The sequence below is a fragment of the Mastigoproctus giganteus genome, chromosome 10, assembly GCF_048544385.1.
Source record: "Mastigoproctus giganteus isolate SK-2022 chromosome 10, ASM4854438v1, whole genome shotgun sequence".
In the NCBI taxonomy this organism is placed as follows: domain Eukaryota; kingdom Metazoa; phylum Arthropoda; class Arachnida; order Uropygi; family Thelyphonidae; genus Mastigoproctus; species Mastigoproctus giganteus.
In genome coordinates, this window is record NC_143584.1 from 97,259,712 (window position 1) to 97,283,198 (window position 23,487).

The window sequence follows — 23,487 nt, forward strand, 5'->3', positions numbered from 1 at the left end:
AGTTGGTTAGGCAAGTTATTTCACCATTTCGTTTGTACATTTTCCTTTCCTCTGTTGAGTCAACCATGAACCACATGACTGCCTGCATTATGGTTTCTCTCCCATACGCCTTTTGGCCTCAACTTCATAAATTTCAGATTTATTAATTTTATTAAATCCTTTCTAAATTTGCCATTTTTTAATTCTGTATTTCACTGCATGTGCTTTGTTTTAGAAACAGAGACTATATTGTCATCTTTTCATGCAGTTCTATGGTTGGCTCTTGATAACTTCAGGGTTGTGTGATAAATGACAATATACTTATCTGTTTTAATTTTTATTTGTATATTTTCTTTTTTTTTTTGCTGTAATTTCTTTAGTTTCATTTACTCTTTTTCTGCATTTCTTAACTCTATTACTTATGTCACATATATTTATTATGGTCATTGGGTCTTTCTATCTGTCAGTTGCCCTTGTCCATAAAACTCCCTCCCTTTTTTCCTTTTATATAATATATTGTTTATGTATATATACATATGTACATATATACATGGAAGCTGAGTATAATGTTATATAACTGCTTGAAATTTATCCTGTGTACCTAAAATAAATAGTCAAATCAAAAGTCTCTCATTTGCACATTATTAGACATTATATATTTTTTCTCATTTCTTTTTTTTTTCTCAGCATCTTATTTCAAAGACCTCGGAAACCTCAGACTGGGTAGTTATTGAGGAATGTTTGAAAACCATTAATTCTTCAGAATCACTTGCATATAGCACTGCTGCTACTCCTAGTACTTCCAATAAATCTGATGTAATAAATGTAAAACCTACAAGCAATAAAAAGTTTGAATTACAGGTAATTTGTATTTCATGTTCTTTTAATTACAAAGCTAGTAATGTAATTTGTTAGACGGATGATAAATTTTCATGTCAGTTTTTGCAAAGCAAAATAATAGAAGAGATTAAATTAATTAGAATAGGTTTATTTATTTATTATACTGTGCATTTATTTTGTTCTATTTCTATGTTACTAATACAATGTACACAGTTACAAAGGATGAATGAAATAGGCAACTGGCTTCTCTGTGTCATGAATTAATTCTTTATACCACCATGAGGGGTGATGATGGAGTTATCCAAATTTTGGATATACATTTTAATCCCCTCTCCCCATTACTCACTCACTCCCTCAATAGGGTATTCTGCAAAAGTGGGCTTTGGGGCAATTGAATTGCATTTTTCAAGGAAGACATAGAAATGGGAAAGCCTTTCTTCCCAAAAAAAATAAATAAATAAAGGATGAAAAGCAATAAACTTTTGCACCTTGGAAATGCTCTGAAAGTTTAACAAGAAATAAGTAATGAGACCAGCTTCAGTGGAATGTCATAGTTTTTTAGCCAGTATTGACAACCTGTACAGTCGTATTTCTAAATGCACACCAATATATCTTGATTTCTGGAGACATTTGAAAACACACAGGATATGCCAAAACTGTGTGATTGAAGTGTATAAGGCCTTGAATGGGTTGAGCACGCTGAATTCTGATGGGATTCTTCCACTTATTCAGATTAGGAACCTAAGGGGGTATAAATTCAAATTAAGAAAGGACAGATGTAGATTAGATGTGCGGAAATTTGCCTTTAGCCAGCGGGTGGTTAATTGCTGGAACAAACTTCCATCTGTCGTTGTGGAAGTTGATAGGTTGAATAAATTTAAGGAGGAACTGGACAGGCATTTGGAGGGAATGGAGTGATTTTTTTTTTTTTGGCTGATGCTGCATAAGCTCATACACTTGCTTTCTTGCATCACATGCCTCTATTACTATTACTGTGTTAGTTTAATATCTTTAGAAAAGATAGAACCCATCAAAAGATGGGTTCTCTATGTTCAATATGTTCCAGCCAAACTTATTTTACCAAACCCTCCCCTAGAGCAGCAACAGTCCAGATAGCTATTAATATCCATATTACAATCTGCTCCTTGTGTATCCCATCAACTTATTCCATCCAACAAAATGAGATAGATAATCTCATAGCATAAAAACCGACACCTTTTTGTGTCCTGGGAAATATAAATGGTTACCATATGCTATGAAGTAATAATCACATAGATCAATGAGGAAAATGAATTGCACAAATTATAGGCAATAAGAACCTTTTTGTCGTAAATGATGGGTCACCTACATAAGTTTACCTTCCTTCCAGAACGAATGTTGCAATAGATTTGGCATCTGTTCAGAAACTGTGTATCCTACTGTAAAGTGTAAAATTAACAACTACCCACTTAATAGCAACCATTTTCCAATAATAATTAAATTACTCAAGTCCTCTTTTTGCCCTAGAAAAAATCTCTTGTGGCTCACTGAAGCAGGTTGACAAATCTATAAAAAATTAGCAATACTTTACCCACAAATAATTCAGAAAACTTCAACTAATGAAGTTGCTGAATATGCCACACAACAAATATTGCATGCTTCTAAAAAAGCCAAACCAAAATTCTCCTCAAAACAGTCAGTACGCCCAAAAATCTTCTGGAGCACCGAATGCCATACAGTTAAAAAGAACAAAATAAAGATTGATCAGCTTTCATCACTGCTCAACTAGTCTTATTCAATACAAACTTGTTCAAGCAAGAGAAGGTTTGTTAGATGCTGCAATAAAAAAGATTGTTTGGATCCACTTAATTTCATCTGTAAATGAAGCAACCCCAAAATGTAAAATTTGGAAAACAGTTAGGAAAATGAGTTGAATATCAGACTCCTCATATGCCTATCATGGAATGGACAGGAATATGAGTATTGCTGAACCCTCACAAATTATCAGCATTTTAGAGAATTTTGCAGCAACATCACTAACAGAAAACCATACATCAGCCTTCTGAAGAAGGTACAAAACCAATTCAGGAAGACAAAATTTAACTTTTTATTTGAAATGAAATAAAGAATATAATCTACCTTTTACTATCCATGAGCTATGTAGAGTCCACTCAATATCCTAGTGCTGCAGGACCAGTGGGGATTTACTGTAGAATCATTAGTCACTCCTTAATCTGTTTGTTAGGCTTTGTTTAGAAGATACATTTCCTAAACAATGCCATTATGCTATAGTACGTTCTGTGCAAAAACCAGGTAAAGATATGATGAACCTGACTAACTATTCCTATTTCCAGTGTGACCAATTGACTTTGCAAAATTCTCAAAATGATGGTAAACCATTGATTGGTATGGTATCGCTCAAGCCATTCAAAGCCTTATACACCTCTATCAGATCACCTCGCCGATGCCTAGTCTCCAACCTACTATCCATGAGCTATGTGGGGTCCACTCAACATCCTAGTGCTGCAGGATCACAGAGGATTTCGTGTTGAATCATTAGTCACTCCTTAATCTGTTTGTTAGGCTTTGCTTAGAAGATACATTTCCTAAACAATGCCATTATGCTATAGTATGTTTTGTGCAAAAACCAGGTAAAGATCTGATGAACCTGACTAACTAACCCTTAGTTAGTCAGGTTAATCATAACTATGATTAACCCTTAGCCATAATTATGAAAGCTTCCTTGGACTCAGGGGAGGTCCCCATGGACTGGAGGTGTGCAAATGTATTACCAATTCACAAAGGAGGTTCAAAAGGTGGCACAAGTAACTACAGACCTGTTAGTTTAACTTGTGTTCCAGGGAAAATAATGGAATCACTGGTTAAAGAAGCATTGAAGGATCTTCTAGACAAGACTGCAGTAATAGTTAAGCCACAGCATGGGTTTGTCAAAGGAAGGTCTTGTCTGACCGATTTGATTTCTTACTATGATGTGGTCACAAAGGAACTGAATGCCAAAAATAATTTTGATATCATATACTTGGATTTCAGGAAAGCTTTTGATACTGTTGCACATGGAAGACTGCTGTACAAATTGGAGAGGTATGGCATCAAGGGTAAGCTGCTACAATGGATAAAGGGTTAGTTGAGTGGGAGACAACAGAGAGTGGTGATCAGTGGACACTGCTATTCGTGGACAAATGTTAGTGGAGTTCCCCAGGGTTCGGTGTTGGGCCCATTGTTGTTTTGTATATTTATCAATGATATTGATGAAGGTATATCGGGTTTAATGTCCAAGTTTGCAGATGATACAAAGGTTGGCAGGGTTGTTAATGACAGTAAAGACAGTATGCTACTCCAACTGGATCTAGATAAGTTGAGAAAATGGGCTGAGAAGTGGCAACTGGAGTTCAACATTGACAAATGCAAAGTACTGCATATGGGTAGCAATAACCGAAGAGAAACATACCAACTGGGTGGTACTACACTCAGTGAAGTGGAAAGTGAAAAGTCCTGGGGATAATTGTGCAGCCAAATATGAAGTTTGCTGAGCAGTGCAGACGGACTGCTAGGGCAGGTCTATGGAGTCTTGTCAATGATATATAGGAATTTTGCTAGCAGGGACAGGGATGTGATAATCCCGTTATACAAGGCAGCGGTCAGGCCACACCTAGAGTACTGTGTACAGGTCTGGAGGCCTCATTTTAGGAAGGATATAGAGTTGCTAGAATGAGTACAAAGAAAGGCAACAAGATTGGTGAGGGGAACAAAGGGGTGCTCTTACCAAGAAAGGCTTAAGTTCTGCAAATTGCAGCGCCTGGAGAGTAGGCATCTGTGAGGTGATCTGATTGAGGTGTATAAGGCCTTGAATGGGTTGTTCAAGCTGAATGCTGATGGGATTCTTCGTCTTTCTCAGACTAAGAACCTGAGGGGGCACAGTTTCAAATTTAGGAAAGATAGTTGTAGAATAGATTTCCAGACATTACCTTTAGCCAGTGGGTAGTTGATTGGTGGAACAGGCTTCCATCTTTTGTTGTGGAAGCTAATAGCCTAAATAAATTTAAGACTGAGCTGGACAGGCATTTGGAATGAATGGAGGGATGAAATGGGAGGGTTTTTGTTTGTTTTTTTTTGTTGGCTGATGCTGCATAAGCTTGCTTTCTTGCATCGTATGCCTCTATTAATGCTAACTATTCCTATTCCCAGTGTGACCAATTATTCCCTTTGCAAAATTCTCAAAATGATGGTATAGGTGGTAGATGACTTTCATCAACCGGTGAAATACCACCACTTTGCTTATTGGAGGCTTGAAGTGGTGAATCCCATGTTTAGTCTCTAGAGCAAAGTTTCTGGCATCCCCCTCCCCCCCTTACTTCTCCTTCAACCCATGCACGGTGGCCCCGGGTGCCAAGCGTTTCCGTGGCCAAGTGATTCTCGTGCGATTCAAAAGCGCACGAGAATCACTTGGCCACGGAAACTTTTTCGTTAAGTAGCCCTTTTTCTTAAAAGCACTAAGAAGAGAGCCCAGAAGAAGGAAAGAACCTTTTTCTTTAATTAAATTCGTCTTACTAATTGTACTAACCTATACACTTGGCCACAAGCGGCACTGCTCCTGCCTCCCCGTGGCGGGGCCGGTAATCTGGGTGGTAAAAATATACCCCCAGGGCCAAAAGGAGCTAACATGGATACAAGTAATTATCCACCTTTAGAGCCATCAAGCTCAAGGTCAGAAATTCCTGACAACGACCGTGACACCAACCAGCCCAAAAGGCTCAGAAGGGAACCTGAATGCCATGATGAATTACCAAATTTCTTGGTGATTCATTCCTTATCCTCCCAACCTGTAGGCAAATTGTCACCTTTCCTGATTCAAAAATATTTGGAATCAATTACTGGATCACCAAAAATGGTGAAAAGACTACAATCCGGAGATCTCCTCATTGAAACTGCCACCGCTAAACATTCTGAGCGGCTCTTAAACACGACATCATTTTGTGGGCTCACAGTATCAATTACTCCACACAGAACCTTAAATTCATCAAAGGGTGTAATCAGTGAGTGGGACCTAATTACAGTCTCCGAAGAAGAGCTACTTCAAGAACTAAGTAGTCAAAAAGTTACAAATGTGAAACGGATTATGACTAAAAAAGATGGAAATCTCACTCCAACGAGATCGATCATTTTAACATTCAGTACGCCAGACTTACCATCCTCAATTAAAGCTGGCTATTTGAATTGTCGTATAAGACCATTTATCCCGAATCCCGTTCGCTGCTTCTAATGCCAGAAATACGGGCATTCGCAGTAGGCATGTAGAGGTGAGGCCATATGTCCCATCTGCGGCTCTAAAGATCACACTCAAGCGGATTGCTCTGTAAAAACCCCTGTTTGTCCAAACTGCAAAGAAAGTCACCCAGCTTTTTCCAAAACATGTGAGCTATGGATTACAGGAAAGAAAATTCAAAAGTACAAAATAGAAAATAAAGTCACCTTTCCTGAGGCACGTAGACAAGTTATGTCGACCCTGCCTAGTAGTCGTTCCTATGCAGCTCGCACTCGGAACTTCGTTTCTACTGCAGCTCAAACAGAAGTATCAGTTCCACCTAACACCTCTCTAGCGAACTGGCTCAAATCTACGCTTTCAACCTCAAAGAAAGAAAATCATCCAAAAAGAACTAGCAAAGCCACAAATACTCCAATCAGCATTCCTACTCATACCCCATTAATCCCAGTTGGAAAAGAACAATTAAAATCTGAATCAGTCTCTAAAAAAACGGATATCTCCCTCCAAAAGCATGGATGTAGATGAGCTGCTAGACAATGAGGAACCTATTCTAGAACTCCATGCAGATGACACCATGGAAACTGGATGCCCCACATTCTCAAAAAAGGACCGGAAAAAATGTCCCACGTACAGAAAACAGTCAGATGAATCACCCTCAGGTAAACCTAAATAATGAATAAGATCATACAATGGAATTGCAGAGGACTAAGCACTCATTCTGATGACGTAAGAGATTTAATAGCTCAATTTAATCCCATAGGTGTATGCTTACAGGAAACATTCTTGTCACCCCAAATTTTGCTAAAATTTTCAAGTTATACCATTTACAGACGAGATAGGAACTCAGAATCACCTGCACGTGGAGGAGTTGCTATTCTTGTTAACGCTAACATACCATCCAAGCCGATCCAATTGAGAACTACCCTAGAAGCTGTGGCAGCTCGCCTTGCAGCTGGTATGTCATTTGCCATTGTTTCCGTTTATATTCCGCCATCTGCCCCACTTCTGCTTTCAGAACTTGACAACCTCATTGCACAACTCCCAACTCCAATTTGTCTTTTTGGTGACTTTAATGGACACCATCCATTGTGGGGATCGGCCACAATGGATATAAGAGGCAAATTGATGGAGGAATTCATGCATAATAATGATCTTAATTTATTAAATTCTGGATCTCCTACCTACATCCACTTAGCAACCGGATCTGCTTCCGCAATAGACTTGTCAATTTGTTCACCATCCATATTTCCAATCATGACATGGTCGGTATTAACCGATCCCTTCAACAGTGATCACTTTCCAATTATTTGCTCGCTACAAACAGGGGTAACTTCAAATCCTGACCAACGATCCACTTGGCAGTTTAAAAAGGCAAACTGGGGTGGCTATTCTGCCCAGATACGCTTAGACAGATTTTATGTTCAAAGTCAACATATCGATGATGTCAACACCTACATAACCAATCAGATTCTGACTGCAGCTAAGGCCTCCATTCCAAAATCCACACCATATCGAAAACACAGAAATCACTGGTGGAATACAGATTGTTTAATTGCCAAACAGGAAAAAAACCGCGCCTGGAATCATTTCCGCAAGTGTCCCACCACTAGTAACCTAATTGCTTTTAAAAGACTAAAAGCAAAAGCTAGACAAGTTAGGCGGAAAGCGAAACGGGATTCATGGATTGCTTTTACCTCCACCATTACCAAAGACACGAACACACAAGTCATCTGGAAAAGAATACAGGCACTAAATGGCAAATTTGCTCGGCTGCCCTCTCCAATACTTCATTGGAAAGGGAAAGACATTTCTACTCCCGAAGAAGTTGCAAATGCATTAGCAGAATCATTTGCAAAAATATCAGCTTCTGCCAACTATGCCTCCTCCTTCCAGAATATCAAAGCAGGTGCAGAACGGTATAAAACTAACTTCTCCACGCGTCGTTCATTCCCGTACAACCAACCGTTTACGTTAATAGAACTTCAAGAATCATTAAACAGATCTTCCAATAGTGCTGCAGGTCCAGATGGAGTTCATTACATTATGTTAAAGCATTTACTTGGAGAAGACTTGAGAACCCTATTAATTTTTTACAATCGGATCTACTCTGAAAATGCCTATCCATCTTCATGGCGCCATTCGTTCATTATCGCCTTACCAAAACCAGGAAAATATCATTCCTGTGTTGAAAACTACAGGCCAATATCTCTTACGAGCTGCATGGGAAAAATTTTCGAAAGAATGGTTCATACTAGGCTCACTTACATCCTGGAGTCGGAGAATCTCCTTCCAGATCACCAGTATGGCTTTCGAAAACATAGATCAACCCTAGATGTCCTCATTAAAGCCGAGTCTCATATCCGAAATGCCTTTGTCACGAAACAACATCTAGTCATGGTCAATTTAGATCTTGAAAAGGCAGTTGATACTACATGGGCGGCATGGTATTATTATGGACCTTTACCATCTGGGGCTTAGGGGTCATTTGCCAGAAATAATTCAGAATTTCCTGCAATTGCGCACTTTTCGAGTCCGATACAAAAACGTCCTCTCTACATCTCACATTCAGGAAGAGGGAGTCCCGCAGGGATCAATACTTAGTCCAACACTGTTTTCAATCCGAGTTAGCAGCATGACATGAGATATCCCAAAAACTGTTCAAACTTATATGTATGCAGATGATCTTACCATTTCCTGTCAATCTCAAAGTATGAATACCATTGAACGGCAGCTACAACTTGCCATAACCAAAATAGAATCCTGGACTTCACGGAACGGTTACAGACTGTCAGAAAAGAAATGCACTGTCACTCACTTTTGCAAGAAGCGAGCTCTCCATCCTGAACCTGAATTACAAATAAACAATACTCCAATCCCTCTCGTTAATACCGTTAAATTTCTTGGACTACTATTAGACCGCAAACTAAATTTCCAAGCTCACATCAGTTATTTGAGAACTTCTTGTTTAAAGCATTTGAATATACTTCGTTCGGTATCATCTATGTCATGGGGAGCTGATCGGTGTACTTTGCTACATCTTTATAGAAGTTTAATCCGTTCACAGCTAGATTATGGTTGTCCAGTGTATGACTCTGCCAGGAGAACTACTTTAAAACGGCTAAATATGATCCATCACAGTGCTCTGAGGACTGCGTTGGGAGCTTTCAGGACTTCTCCGATCCAAAGTCTATATATTGAAGCACATGATCCTCCATTACACCTGCGTAGAAAAACACTACTGCTTCACTACGCTGCTAAGATCCAGAGTCTACCATCGCACCCAAGTTGGGAGTATCTCTATAATACTTGTTGGGATGTCTTCTATGAGAGCAAGCCAAATGAAAATAGACCCGCCACTCTCAGGATCAAAGAGCTTGTTCAAACTTGGAATGTCGATTTAAATGAAATCTTCCAAGACACAACTACACCTGTTGCTGCTCCTTGGACATATGTGCCTGTCTCTCAAGATACATACTTCCTCCAGTGGGGGAAAAATATACCTTCCTGCAACATCAGACAGTTACATTCAGCTCATGTTACGGACAACCATGCCTGTAAAATTTATACGGATGGTTCAAAAACTGAGAGTATGGTAGGTGCTGCGGCAGTTTTTCCTTTATGTACAATTTCAGACACACTACCGCTTGCCTGCAGCGTCTTCACAGCTGAATTATATGCCATTAAGTTAGCGCTTAGTAAGATAATTGAGCTTTCCATCTCATCTGCCATAATTTATACAGATTCTCTTAGTGCTGTCTCTGCCATAAGGAAGAATTCCTCCATTTCTCACCCTACATTGAAACAGATTCATTCCCAGCTATTTGCTTGCAGTGTGTCCAATCAGTCAATTAGGTTTTGCTGGATCCCTGGCCATTCAGGCATTCCGGGAAATGAAAGTGCCGACTTTGCCGCTAAACATCCTCAACCCGTTTTCTCACAACATCCTCAGGTTCCTTTCTCTGATTTTGAGTCTGTAATACGCAAAGCCTGCTACAATGAATGGTCACAGACCTGGAAAAGTGACCCTAACAATAAACTTTACCAGATAAAAGAAGATCCAAAGCTGTGGCTGTCTGGCTTCCGAAGAAACAGACGAGAGGAAGTGGTACTGGCAAGACTCAGAATTGGATACACTCACCATACTCATCTCTTTCTATTATTGGGTGAAAGCCCACCACAGTGCCCATCCTGTCAGACGCAACTTACAGTCCGTCATTTCCTGGTTGATTGTCCCTTACATTGAACCATCCGGTCAAACACTTTTCAGTCACTCTCTACATTGAATATATCACCTGATTTATCTCGCATCTTAGGAAATGAAGCAAATATTGAAGAACTTTTATCATATCTAAAACATATTGGTTTGTACGGAAGCATATAATGTAATTTCTCTAACAATATGCTTTTTGTCAATTAACGATGAAGAGACACAATTTGGCCTTAGTAGCCCTTGTGTCGTTAAACCGAACAACAACACCAACCATGCACGGTACTAAGTACTATAGGTTTTGATACCTTTCGTGTTTGGGGTTTTCATAAAAAAAAAAAAAAAAAAACCATTGGTTGGTATGGTATCTAGAAAAAAAAACCCTCCTTCATTCAGCACAATTTGGTGTAGTAAAATATAGATCAACACTGGATATATCAGTAAGAACGGAAATACCATTTGGAATGCATTCCTGAGATTGTAATATCATGTAATGGTTTGCTTTGACATCAGTAAGGCATCCAAAACTTTCTACACAAATGGATATTCTAAGTTCACTTCAAAATATTGTTGTTCTAAGTTTTCTCTGGGACTCCACGCCACCCTTTTTACAACTGCAATTAACAACACTGAACAAATCCTAAGTACTGTGTGTTACTTACTATTTTGTGTCATGCAAAGAACATGCATATTTTGTAGAGACATTTACAAGGGACAATAACTAAGATCGTTTGTTGGGCTCTAATCAGTAGTTATTATTATTATTTATTATTGCTCTTATATTATTTCTCCCTGATTGAGGATTCCACCTCGTGATGGGTATTGCTACCAAGTACACAGGGCTGTTGTTGTTATGTCTGGTGTTATTGTTGGTCGAGGAAACTCTCTGACTATCCTACAGGTGTTCAGGATTGCAACTTTCTGGAATTCCTACAAGGAATTCCAGAAAGTGAATAAAGCCACAAAGAATAGGATTAAGTTCAGGAGCACAGGTTTTGAGAACATGTTGAGAAATACCATCAGGACCTGGAACTTTCTGAGCATCAAGTTTTGCCAAAATTCTTCTGACATCCTTTTGATGGAAGACCACAGGAGACATTGAATGGAGCATGTTGGAAATGGTAAGAGGTGTTTTACCAAGATCATTAATACACAAGTTGGAAGAAAAATGGGATGCTAATAAGTCAGCTTTATCCTTGGCTGAAGTGACAACAGAACCATCTTGTTTAGACAGAGTTGGGAGCAGAGATGGGCAAAAGTTGTGGCCAAATAGCTTTGGCAAGAGACCAGAATGCTTGGTTGCCATTAGGGCAAGAAGCAGGTTTGCTGCTCTTAGTCTGTTCAAAATCTAGTTTAGACTGATTAATAACTGCTTTACAATTGTTGCGAACTTTGGTGTAAGCAGAAAATGAAACTAAAGAATTGGAAAACAGCCAATTACGATATGCAACATTCTTCTCTTGAACAGCCTTAGCACATTTATTGGAAAACCAAGGTTTAGATAAAGGACGATATTTTAAAGTGGAGTGTGGATTCCGTTCTAATTTCATAATCTGAGCAAACGTTGACATCAGAAATTTTGAAACAGTAATCTGCTCAAGGAAAAGAAGAAAAGAAATCTTGCAGATTATCCCATTTTGCATTCTTGTAATGCCAAACAACAGAAGATTGGGAATAGCCATGTGATAAAGGCTCCATTGGAGAAGAGACAATCACCAAGTTGTGATCCGAGGTGCCTAGAGGACCACTCACTTCGACCATGTACTCAGAAGGGTTGTTTTTGAGAAAAAGATCTAGCATGTTGGCTGTATGATTTCGATTGTCTAGTATTCTGGTAGGTGAATGAACAACGATCTGTACGAGGTCATTAGTAATTGCAAAAGCCTCAGCATCTTGACCATCTTGGTCTGTGTGACTAGAAAACGGAAGCCAACTGGAATTGTGAACATTAAAATCACCAAGGAAAATTGGACTGGAGAAAGTCAAGTTGCAAAGAGAGAAAGTCAAAGAGCTCCAAGTGATTAGTGGAGTAGAGACAACAGATGAATTTGACGGAATAAGGTGTAGAGAGATTTTAAGCCAGAGAAGATTGAAAACACGAGATTCCAAATTACCAAGTCTCTGACAGGGAATATCGGAATGGACATATGCGCAAGTACCACCTTTGAGGCAAAAGGAATCATACAGTGAATAATTTGGGCAACTGATATGAGCAGTACAGTAAACCCCCGCTATTTGCGGTTTCTCGTATTTGCAGTTTCGCGTATTCGCGGTCACTGATTTAATATAAAATGAAACCTAAAAAAATGCGAATTTTAAAGCGCCGTGAACATTTTCCGCCATAAAAAAACATGGGCGTGGCTAAAATTATCTTTCCCGGTCAAAACAGTGCTCAGTGGGTGGGGGGAGAGAGGGGTGACAAAATCGCGAGCGTGAATGTTTCTCGCTAATCCTTGTTCAGTATGTGTTATGCGCTTGTAATGGAAGATTTCGTCGTTTCCTTTTAATTTATATGCTTATAAATTGAATAAATTTATAAATTGATATGCTTACAAAAGTGATAAATCTACTGTTTTGCGGTGTAAAACAGACTTTTTCGAGTATGTTAACGGAAGAAAGTGACTTTGTTGTGGAAAAGTTCTTTCTAACCTGTACAAAAATTTGGCTACGAATAACAAGGGAATGTGAAATATGAAAATATCAAAGAAGGTGATGACATTAGCGAATAAAATTGAGTTATTAGACAAAATTTCTAATGGTGAAAGTGTCTCCTCAGTGGCAAAACATTATAAAATCAGAGTCAACTGTACGATCAATCAAAAAATCGGAAGAAAAATCCACCGTAGTGTCCGTGAAAACACGCTAATTGCTTCAAAAATTTACTCTGTAACTCGTGATGTTAAATTAGGAAAAATGGAAAAGGCTTTAAATCTGTGGATAGAAAACCGAACTCAAAATAAAATTCCGTTAAGTTCACTGATCATTCGTAAAAAGGCAAAACTCTTTATCAACACTTTAGCGAAACTGGTGATAGCACTGGCGGGATAAGTTTTTTTTAGCTAGCAAAGGCGCTGGTTTGAAAGATTTGTTTGAAATTTCTAATAAATATTACATTTAATATTAAACTGTTTCTTATTTTCATTTTGATGCCATATGCTTGCATTTCACTATGTACTGTCTATGTACATAGTCATATTATGAAGGTACATATAATACAAACATTGAGAAAATTTTAGACTAGTTTTTCTTATATATTTCATACTTTGGAACGGATCCCCTTTATTACTATGGGAGCCATAACTCAGTATTCGCGTTTTCGGTATTCGCAGCATTTCTCAGGAACGTAACCTCCACAAATAGCGGGGGTTTACTGTAGTTGAATCAACTGATATCTGAGATTCTGTCAGAAAAAGTAAATGGGGTTTGGTGGACTGCAAGTGGAAATGGATATCGTTGAGATTAGAACTGAGACTACGTATATTTGTGAAATGAACTAGGAAGTGTTTGGGAGGTTTAGATCTTTTTGCAGATAAGCTTACTCTATTAGTTTAACAATTCATGGTGTATTCAATAGTAAGAAACAGTAGGATGGGGTACATGCTGTATGAAGTAATGAAATTTTTGGATATGGCATACACATGGTAAGAATATACCCAGATCCTTGACATAACATGGCTTCGACAATGCCCCCCCTCTCCCCTCCATTCACTATCTGGCAGAGTAGAGGTAGCAAGATTATACCGGATCATCTAGTATACACTAGATGATCCGGAAGCTTCCTAGAGAGATACCAATATGTTCGGTCCGGTGTACTAACTAGCGGCCAGCCTGTGAACACCATTTTAGAGCTTTATCCTCAAAATGTAAGGAGGATTGATTCTTGCCGCGATGTTCATCATAACCTCAAAAGTCATCAGTCATACTGCATGATGGAAGAGATGGTGAAGGGTTGACCGAAACCCAGCTCTGGAGACTAAATATGGGTTCCACCACTTCAAGCCTCCAATAAGCAAAGTGGTGGTATTGCACCAGTTGATGAGAGTCACGTACCACCTAGTATTGTCTGGTAACTCAGAGGGGTGGCATTCCTCCATGTGGTGTGGGCGCCACACCTCAATACCTGCTTAAGTTGGTTCACACCTGGGTGTTCACCCACAGTGTGCTTGCGCATGGGGTTTATACCCAGGATTACTAACAGGCCCACCATCGTGAAAGTGCAAGCAGAGAATTTGGCTGTCACAGACCATCTGTACTTCGCCGAAATTGGGTCCACTTGACTTGAGTGTCACCCAAATATCAGTTCCATCAGCGTTTTAGACTCCCAGGTAGCAAGTACAGCTTGTCTGGAATATCTGAGAGAATGTCTGTGACAAATTCATAGTTAAGAGTGTAAATTTTTAGAAAACATTATTTAGTTAGTATGAACCAGAGCTGTGATTCTCAATACGTTCTACGTTGCTATCAATATTTGTAAAATAATAAGAGGAATTTACCTCAATATAGTACTTAGAACATGTCCGTATATTACTCTCCAGAAATTAAAACGAAAAATTCGAAAAACTTACAATAGAGTAACAGATAATAAAAAAATAATTAAAACTCAATTTAACACAATTAAAAATCAATTTAACGCAATTAAAAATAAAATTAATTAAAGGAATTTTAACGAAAAAATTGCAAAACAATTTTTCTTTCCTGAAACTGTCAGTTTCAGGAAAGAAAAATTGTTTTTCGACAGTATGTGGTGATCACAGGAATGAAAAATCGTTTGGAATTTTTTCATTAAAATTCCTATAATTAATTTTATTTTTAATTGCGTTAAATTGATTTTTGTGTTAAATTGAGTTTTATTGGGTTAAATTGATTTTTAATTATTTTTTTAATTATTTGTTACTCTAATGTAAGTTTTTCAATTTTTTCGTTTTAATTTCTGGAGAGTAATATATGAAAGTGTTCTATGTACTATATTGAGGTAAACTCCTCTTATTATTTTACAAATAGAAAACATTATTAGAAATAGTCAGAATCAGTGTTTCACAGACTTCTGTGAAGAGGTCTAAAATATTCTACAGAGAAAATGGTAAACAATCTAAATCATTTTTCTTCTCATTTTCATAAACTTTTTTATAAGGCTTGAAAACAGTCTCTCTCTCTCTCTCATCCATCCATCCATCCATCCATCCATCCATCCATCCATCTGTCTATTGGAAATCACTATCCTCAAGTTGAATTTTTGTACTTGTTCCCAATTTTGGTTCCATGCTTATTACTTATGAGTATATTTCTCACTACACAATTTTTATTATTATGTGCTTCTTTTTATCAAATATTATTTGTTTTTTGCTTGTTTTTGGTATGGTATATTGTTTGCATTTTAGTGAGTTGGTCATAATTATTTTGTCTTGCAAGTGGTTATGAACAGTTCCAGTGACTCATAGTCTTTATAGACAAGAAGAAGTCACTGGAACTATTCCAGTGTCAATAAATATTGAGAATATTTCTTATTCAGATTTTATTTTATACTGTATACCAGTGGTAGAAACATTGCAGTTATTTCACATTATAATACAATGTGAAATTTACCTTGTTGCAAGTATTTGTATAAACCATAAAACATACATGATTAATATTTATTTAATTTAATTTTTACAATGGATCTGCATATAATTTGTTTTAATTTTATTGATCTACAGAAATTGACTTTGTTTAAAAGGTCAATTATTGAACTTATTGACTTCTGTGTGGTATAAAGTTAATTGGTAGAGTTCTGCTTAAATCCCTCTCTCTATATATATATTCAAAATCGCCCTTTAGTGTTGGACATTGTTTAGTCTGTACTGACTGTGAGATGAAAAACCAGCACTTTAAATGTATTTTATTTGTTGGTGATACAGGTAGTTTTTATTTTTGCTTTAATTTTTCCTTAATTATGAGAGAGCCATAATTATAGGAGGTACCCATGGACTGGAGAAGTGCAAATGTGACCCCAATTCACAAAGGAGGATCAAAGGGACACAAGTAATTAAAGACCTGTTAGTTTAACTTCTGTTCTGGGGAAATTAACAGAGGCACTGGTCAAAGAAGCACTGCAGGATCATATAGTCAAGACATCAGTTATAGTTCAGACACAGCATGGGTTTGTTAAGAGAAGGTCTTCTCTGACCAATTTGATTGAATGCTACAATGTGGTCACAAAAGAACTGGATGCAAAGAATAATTTTGATATCATATACTTGGATCTTAGGAAGGTTTTCTAACTGTTGCACATGGAAGACTGCTATACAAATTGCAGCAGTGTGGTATTTGGGGCAAATTGCTGCTATGGATAAAGGGATGGTTGAGTGGGAGAACACAGAGAGTGGTAATCAATGGACATTGCTGTTTGTGGAGTAATGTTATTAGTAGAGTTCCCCAGGGTTCATTGTTGGATCCATTGTTGTTTTTCTGTATTTATTAATGATATTGATCTAAATTTGCAGACGATGTCAAGGTTGGGAGGGTTGTTAATGAATGTCAGAATGCTCCTGCCACAGGATCTAGAAAAGTTGAGCAGATGGGCTGTGAGGTGGCAAGTGATGTTTAACATTGACAGATGTAAAATACTGCATATGGGTAGCAGTAACCACAGAGTGACGTATCAACTGTGTGGTATTACACTGACAGTGGTAGAGAATGAAAAGGATCTGGGGGTAATTGTGCAGTCAGATATGAAGTTTTCTGAGCAGTGCAGTGGGTCTCAAGCATAGCTGATGGTGTCTTGTCAATGATATATAGGAATTTTTCTAGTAGGGATAAGGAGGTGATTATCCCCTTGTATAAGGCAATGGTCACGCCACACTTTGAATATATACAGGTCTGGAGGTCTCATTTTAGGAAGGATGTAGAGCTGCTAGAATGAGTACAGAGAAGGGCAAAAAGATTAGTGAATGGAACAAGGGATTGCTCTTATGAAGAAAGGCTTAAGTTTTGCAAATTTCAGTGTTTAGAGGGTAGGCACCTGCGAAGCGATCTGTTGAGATGTACAAGGCCTTGAATGGTTTGAGCATACTCAATGCTGATGGGATTCTTCATCTTGCCAAGGTGAATTGTCTGAGGGGACATAAATTCAAATTGAGAAAAGACAGTTGTAGAATAGATGTGTAGAAATTTGCCTTTAGCCAGTAGGTGGTTGATTTCAGGAACAAACTTCAAAGTCATTGTAGAAGTGGACAGCTTAAATAAATCCAAGGCAGAACCAGACAAACATTTGGAGAGAATGGAATGGCAAAAGGAGGGGTTTTTTTTGTTTTTTTTGGATGATGCTGTATAAGCTTGCTTTCTTGCATCATATGCTCTACTAAATGCGAATGCTTTTATTTGAATTAATCCAAATATCTGTTTTGTCAGTTTTTGCACAGGGTAAATGAACTTTGCCAAATTCATTCACAAGTTATTTGTTGTTGAAACATATAGTGTTCATTTGTTGTTATTTTTTTTTTATCTCATGTTTGGTGTAAAACTGTTATAAGCTTCAAATGCCAATCAGAATGTCAATGTACCAATTTGGTGTTTAGCATATATTCATATGGCATTTGCATATGATATATGTTAATATATCCACATGGCATTTGCTTATGCATTTTTCTGCCAGACTTTTGGAGAACTGCTAAATTCTGAAGGTTTATGAGAAATATGCTTTTCTAATTAATCAGTCAGATATCACTCATCAATACATGACAGGTACTTCCAAGCAGCTATGAGAGTAATTTCACTGAATAAAATCAGTCATCGAAGTGATTAATTGACTGGAAAATCGTGTCATAGTGACTATATTTGTGTTGCCACTTTGACCTTATTCGCCATATATGAGATAAATAGTTTGCTAACAGAGCCAGGGAGCAATTAAGTTGCATATGAGCAAATTGCCTGCATAGTAGGATGGCTTTTCTATTTTTATATTTTAAAAGAAAGTAGTTCTAAATAAATTTTTCAACAGTTTTCCCATTATAGATGTCTCATTCATTAATAAAAAAAAAATTGAGAGAGAGAGGAGGGTCTCAAAAATATTACCCTTTATTTAAAGGTGAAGCTCCTGAATTTATTTTAATAATAATAATAATAAAAAACTGTACTAATATATGTAATTTTAAAGGACATAACATTTATTTTGAATCTGTTCATTATTTTCAGTTATGCATCAGCTTATGTGGCCTTGGAATTTCCCTTGTTAACAGCTTCAGTGAAGAACTAATATATATTATGTTTTGTAGTATTACTCTTGAGTATAATAAATCAGCAACTAATCAGTCTCTGGATGGAAGTGTCAAAACTATGCAAATTGATAATCAGTTAAGAGATGCTGAAAAGCAGGTTGTCCTTTTCCTAACTCCACCAGGAAAAAAAGATCAACAGCGGCACCTTCCTGCAATTCATTTAACTAGTCACAAAGTCAACATGCCTAACATAAAAGCAGAAATATTTAAGGTAAGAGGTGTTTTTTGATTTTAGTGTTTTAAATATAAAGTACTTTTTTTTTTTTCTTTTTTTTTTTTGGTAAATAGTTTTTCACTGATAAATGTGTGACTAATCATAGCAATTTTTATTTAAGAATCAGAGTAATACTAGATATTTTATTGCCCAGCAAGATAAGTTTTCTGCTGTTCTGTTTTTCTTTAAGAAATTTTTCAGAATGATAAATATAAAATTTTGACTCTCATAAAAATGCTGTTTGGATTAATTTCATGGATACTCTGCTTCTGCTTAAGAATTATATATAATTTATTGTATGCTAAATTGCAGGGCTAGATCATCTATATGCAAAATCTAAAAGTTTTTCATAAGTCTTACAGTGAATTCTATTAATTACTTCTTATTTAACATGAGCATCAGGTCCTGATTAATCCTCAGGACACATATCCTCACTTCCCTCTCTCACACTCGTTTCTAGATTACAATGGTAAAATATGAGGGTTATCTGCATTAACACTCCAAGTCTGTCTTCTCTCTTGTCGTTCTAATTTTCCAGATTATATGGTGGTTGGGGAGGGGATGTTCTGCAAGCCTGGAACACCGAATGAAAGGGCAGTTGGTAAAGTTTTTTTTTTTTTTTTTTTTTGTTTTATGAAAACCCCCAAACATGAAAGTTATCAAAACCTATAGTACTTAGTATTGTGCATAGGTTGAAGGAGAGTGACAAGATGGCAGGGGATACCAGAAACTTTGCTCTAGAGTCTAAACATGGGTTTCACCACTTCAAGCTTCCAAAAGCAAAGTGGTGGTATTGCACCGGTTGATTAGAGTCATCTGCTGCAATCAGACTTAAGTGTTTTCATTGGTGGTGCTTTCAATGCTGAAATAAGATGATAATGAGGCTCTGACTTGTACTTTCTTGACACAGTACTTTATACCATTAAGGATCATGAAGGTATCAGTTTTACAGTGGATTTGTCTTTGCATTTGTTTGTCTGTAGCAGTTTTCCTCATGGTCCTTGAGCAATCATAAAGGTTCCATGGCATGATCAGAAATTGCACTGACAACCAATGAATCTATGACAAAAATTCAAAGTTTTCTGAGATCTTGGTTTCCATATTTCTCTCTTCCTCCTTCCCTATTTTTCCCTGTTATTCATTTAGTAGCCAGTTTATTAATTATACCAACCTAATAGCCAGTAGCATCCCCAAAAGCCCTCAGAATAGCCTCATGTCATCAGGTCATGGACTCTCTCCCTCTCTCTCTCTCTCCACAAACTTAAACTTCTGAAAGCATTCCACAGGGATGATTCCACAGCACATGTGGACTTGTTCATATTCCACAATTTTCTAAGACCAGATAGCAGTGGAACCCTGTCATAAACAGCACATTCCACTTCATCTGACAGATGTTTGATTGGTGAGAGCTGTGATTGAGCAGGCCAGTGAAGGACAGTAAGTAATAGTAAAGGCAACTGATGCAAGAAAGCAAGGTTATATAGCATCAGCTGAAAAAAAAAAAAAAAAAAAAAAAATCCCTTATGCAGTTCACCCATCTGTATGCTCCAATAATTTGTCTACTCTTTCACACACTGGCTGAAGGCAAACTTCCACACATCTATCCTGCAACCATCCTTCCTCAAACTGAATTTATGCCCACTCGTGTGTAGTCTCGGCAAATGGAAGAATCCCATTAACATTTACCCTCCTCAATCCATTCAAGACTTTAAACAACTCAATCAGATCTCCCCACGGGTGCATTATAGGTAGGAGTATCCTCTTGTCCCCTTCACCAGTCTGGTTACCCTTCTCTGCATCTGTACCAGCAGATCTACGTCCTTCCCTAAAAAGAGGGGCTTTCAGACCTGTATATAGTACTCAAGATGTGGCCTATAATCGTGCATTACTTCTTTAACCGGTGATTCCATTATTTTCCCTGGAACAGATGTTAAGCTGATAGATCTGTAATTACTCATGCTGCCTTTCGTTCCCCTTTATGAATTGGGGATACATTTGTACAAATCTACAGTACATAGGAACCTCCTCTGAATCCAAGGATGCTCTCAGAATTATGGCTAAGGGTTTGCTTACCTCCTTTGCTACCTCCCTTAATATAACTGGATAGATTCCATCCACCCAAGGTGCCTTTTTTATGTCCATCTTCAACAATTTCTCTTCCACTTTCATTTCAGCTATCACAGTCATTTAGCTCTTCAGAGTTTGATAAACTTCTGGCATCCCCTTCCCTAAAGAATTGCTCATGTGTGAATGTAGATGCAAAATACCTATTCATTTTTCAGCAACCAGAGCAGGGTCAACAACAGTTAACTGATACACAAGTGGCCCAATGCGATTAAACCATTATTTCTGCTGTTAATATAAGCATAGAAGTCTTTTTGTTTTTTCTTTGCCAGAGAATTCTCATAATCTGCCTTAGCTTGCCAAACCTCCTTTGTGACTTGATTACAGACTAATTTATATCTACCAAAGGGTTCTGTATCACCTTATAATTTATATGCCTCCCATACACTTTTCTTCTCTGTCACATATCTCAGTAGGTCATCTGATATCTATTTAGGTCTAAGCCTTGAACAGTTTTTCTTTTTTGTTGTGAAAAGCCTAGTAACTTCTTTGATTACTTTCCTGAATACTTCCCATTTAGAATTTGCTGTCTGTTGGTAACATCACCAGTTGGTCCCACTGAACAGTATTAAAAAATTTTGTTATTTATGTGTTTGTTATTTGGTTTTCAGGAGCATTAGCAACTAAGGCCATATTGCTCCAGGGACATACGGTGGTCATTTCCTGACCTTTCTGCATCCTCCATATTTGATGGTCACGGGCTCAAACCTGGTCTAATCAAGAAGCGTGTGCTGCTCCTGCCAACCTGGCTACGGAGACACCTCAAAAATTGTCTGAGACTGCTGTCGTCACCCTTACAAAAGCAAAAGTCTTTCCCTTTACCCTTGACAGTACTTACGTCTTTAATTAAATTCCACATTACTACACTGCAATTGCTGCCACCCAGTAGGTCTTTTAGCTGCAGAACTTTAATGCATGAAAAAAGCACTGCTGATAATGAGATCAAGATTATAAGTAGTGATTCCTCTTGTTTTGCCTCTCTAACATGCTGCTGTAGAAAAACAGATATCCAAGAAATCCACAAAAGTCTTGCTAGTCTGTGAGTGATTAAACCACAAAAATCAAGTCAACATCTGGAAAGTTAAAGTCCTCGATTATGAGACATTTTGATTTGCTAGCCCAATCTGTTACTCTGTATAGCTGTTTAGTATACTCATCCCTGTCATTAGGTCTATAGTTACCTGTATTGTCTTAAGTTAGCATTAGCATATGATGCAACAAAGCATGCCTAAATAGCATTATCCAAAAAAAAACTTTTCCATTTCCCCCATCCATTCACTCCAAATGTTTGTCTTGTTCTGCCTTGAATTTATTTAAGCTTGCCAACTTCAACGACAGATGGAAGTTTATTCCAGCAATCAACCACCCGCTGGCTAAAGGAAAATTTCCACACATCTGTTCTATAACTGTCCTTCCTCTATTTGAATTTATGTTCCCTCAGGCAAGTAATCTGGGCAAGAGTAAGAATCCCATCAGTATTGAACTTGTTCTAACCATTCAAGGTCTTATACACCTCAATCAGATCACCTCGCAAGTGTCTAGTCTCCAGACACTGCAATTTGCAGAACTTTATCCCTTTCTTCGTAAGAGCAACCCTTTGTTCCATTCGCCAATCTAGTTGCACTTCTCTACTTGTTCCAGCAGCTCTACATCCTTCCTAAAATTAGGCCTCCAGACCTGTATGCAGTATTGAAGGTGGGGCCTGACCATTGCCTTTTACAATGGGATAATCATCTGCTTATCCCTGCTAGCAAAATTCCTGTATATCATTGACAAGACACCATGAGCTACTCTTGCACCTGCCTGCACTGTCAGAAAACTTCATATCTGACTGCACAGTTACCCCCAGGTCTTGTTCATTCTCCACTACCTGAGTTTAGTACCACACAGTTGGTATGTTACTCTTGGGTCACTCCTACCCATATATAGTACTTTATATTTGTCAATGTTAAACATCAGTTGCCACCTCTCAGCCCATCTGCTCGACTTTTCTAGATCCTGCTTCAGTAGTATACTGTACTGTCATTAACAATACTGCCAACTTTCATATCTGGAAACTTGGACATTAAACATGATATACCTTCATCAATATCATTAATAAATACTGAAAACAACAACAGGCCCAACACTGAACCTTAGGGAACTCCATTGCAGCAGCATACCATCTTTACTCTTATTTAAAAACCCTGCCAACATTTGTATCATCTGCAAACTTTGACATTAAGCTTGATATACCTTCATCAATATCATTGATAAATATACAAAACAACAGTGGATCCAACATTGAACCCTGGGGGACACCACTAATGACATTAGTCCACGAAGAGCTGTGTTATGCTGCCTGAATTTTATTATTAAAAGTAAAAAGTGTAAAGACAAAAATAAATAAAATTCAATACCACTTGATTACCACTCTCTGTCTTTTCCCACCCTACCATCCTTTTATCCATTGTAGCAACTCGTCCTTAATGCCGTACTGCTCCAATTTACACAGATGTCTTCCCTGTGCAACAGAATATCTAAAATCAGGCCATAAATCATTCGGGAATTATTTCCCAAATGATTTATGCAGTGTGACAGGCACACTTTCTTACTGGAAATAATTGGT

At 37.7% G+C, this 23,487-nt stretch overlaps 1 protein-coding gene across 1 annotated transcript in view; it reads left to right on the forward strand.

Moving 5' to 3' along the window:
- LOC150079181 (intermembrane lipid transfer protein VPS13D-like) overlaps positions 1-23,487 on the forward strand; it is a 160,720-nt gene that overhangs the window by 82,065 nt on the left and 55,168 nt on the right. Inside the window, exons 8-9 of the mRNA XM_090382984.1 lie at positions 667-840; positions 18,459-18,752. Of these exons, the coding sequence (XP_090239110.1) occupies positions 667-840; positions 18,459-18,752 (468 nt within the window). The remainder of the gene's footprint in view (positions 1-666; positions 841-18,458; positions 18,753-23,487) is intronic.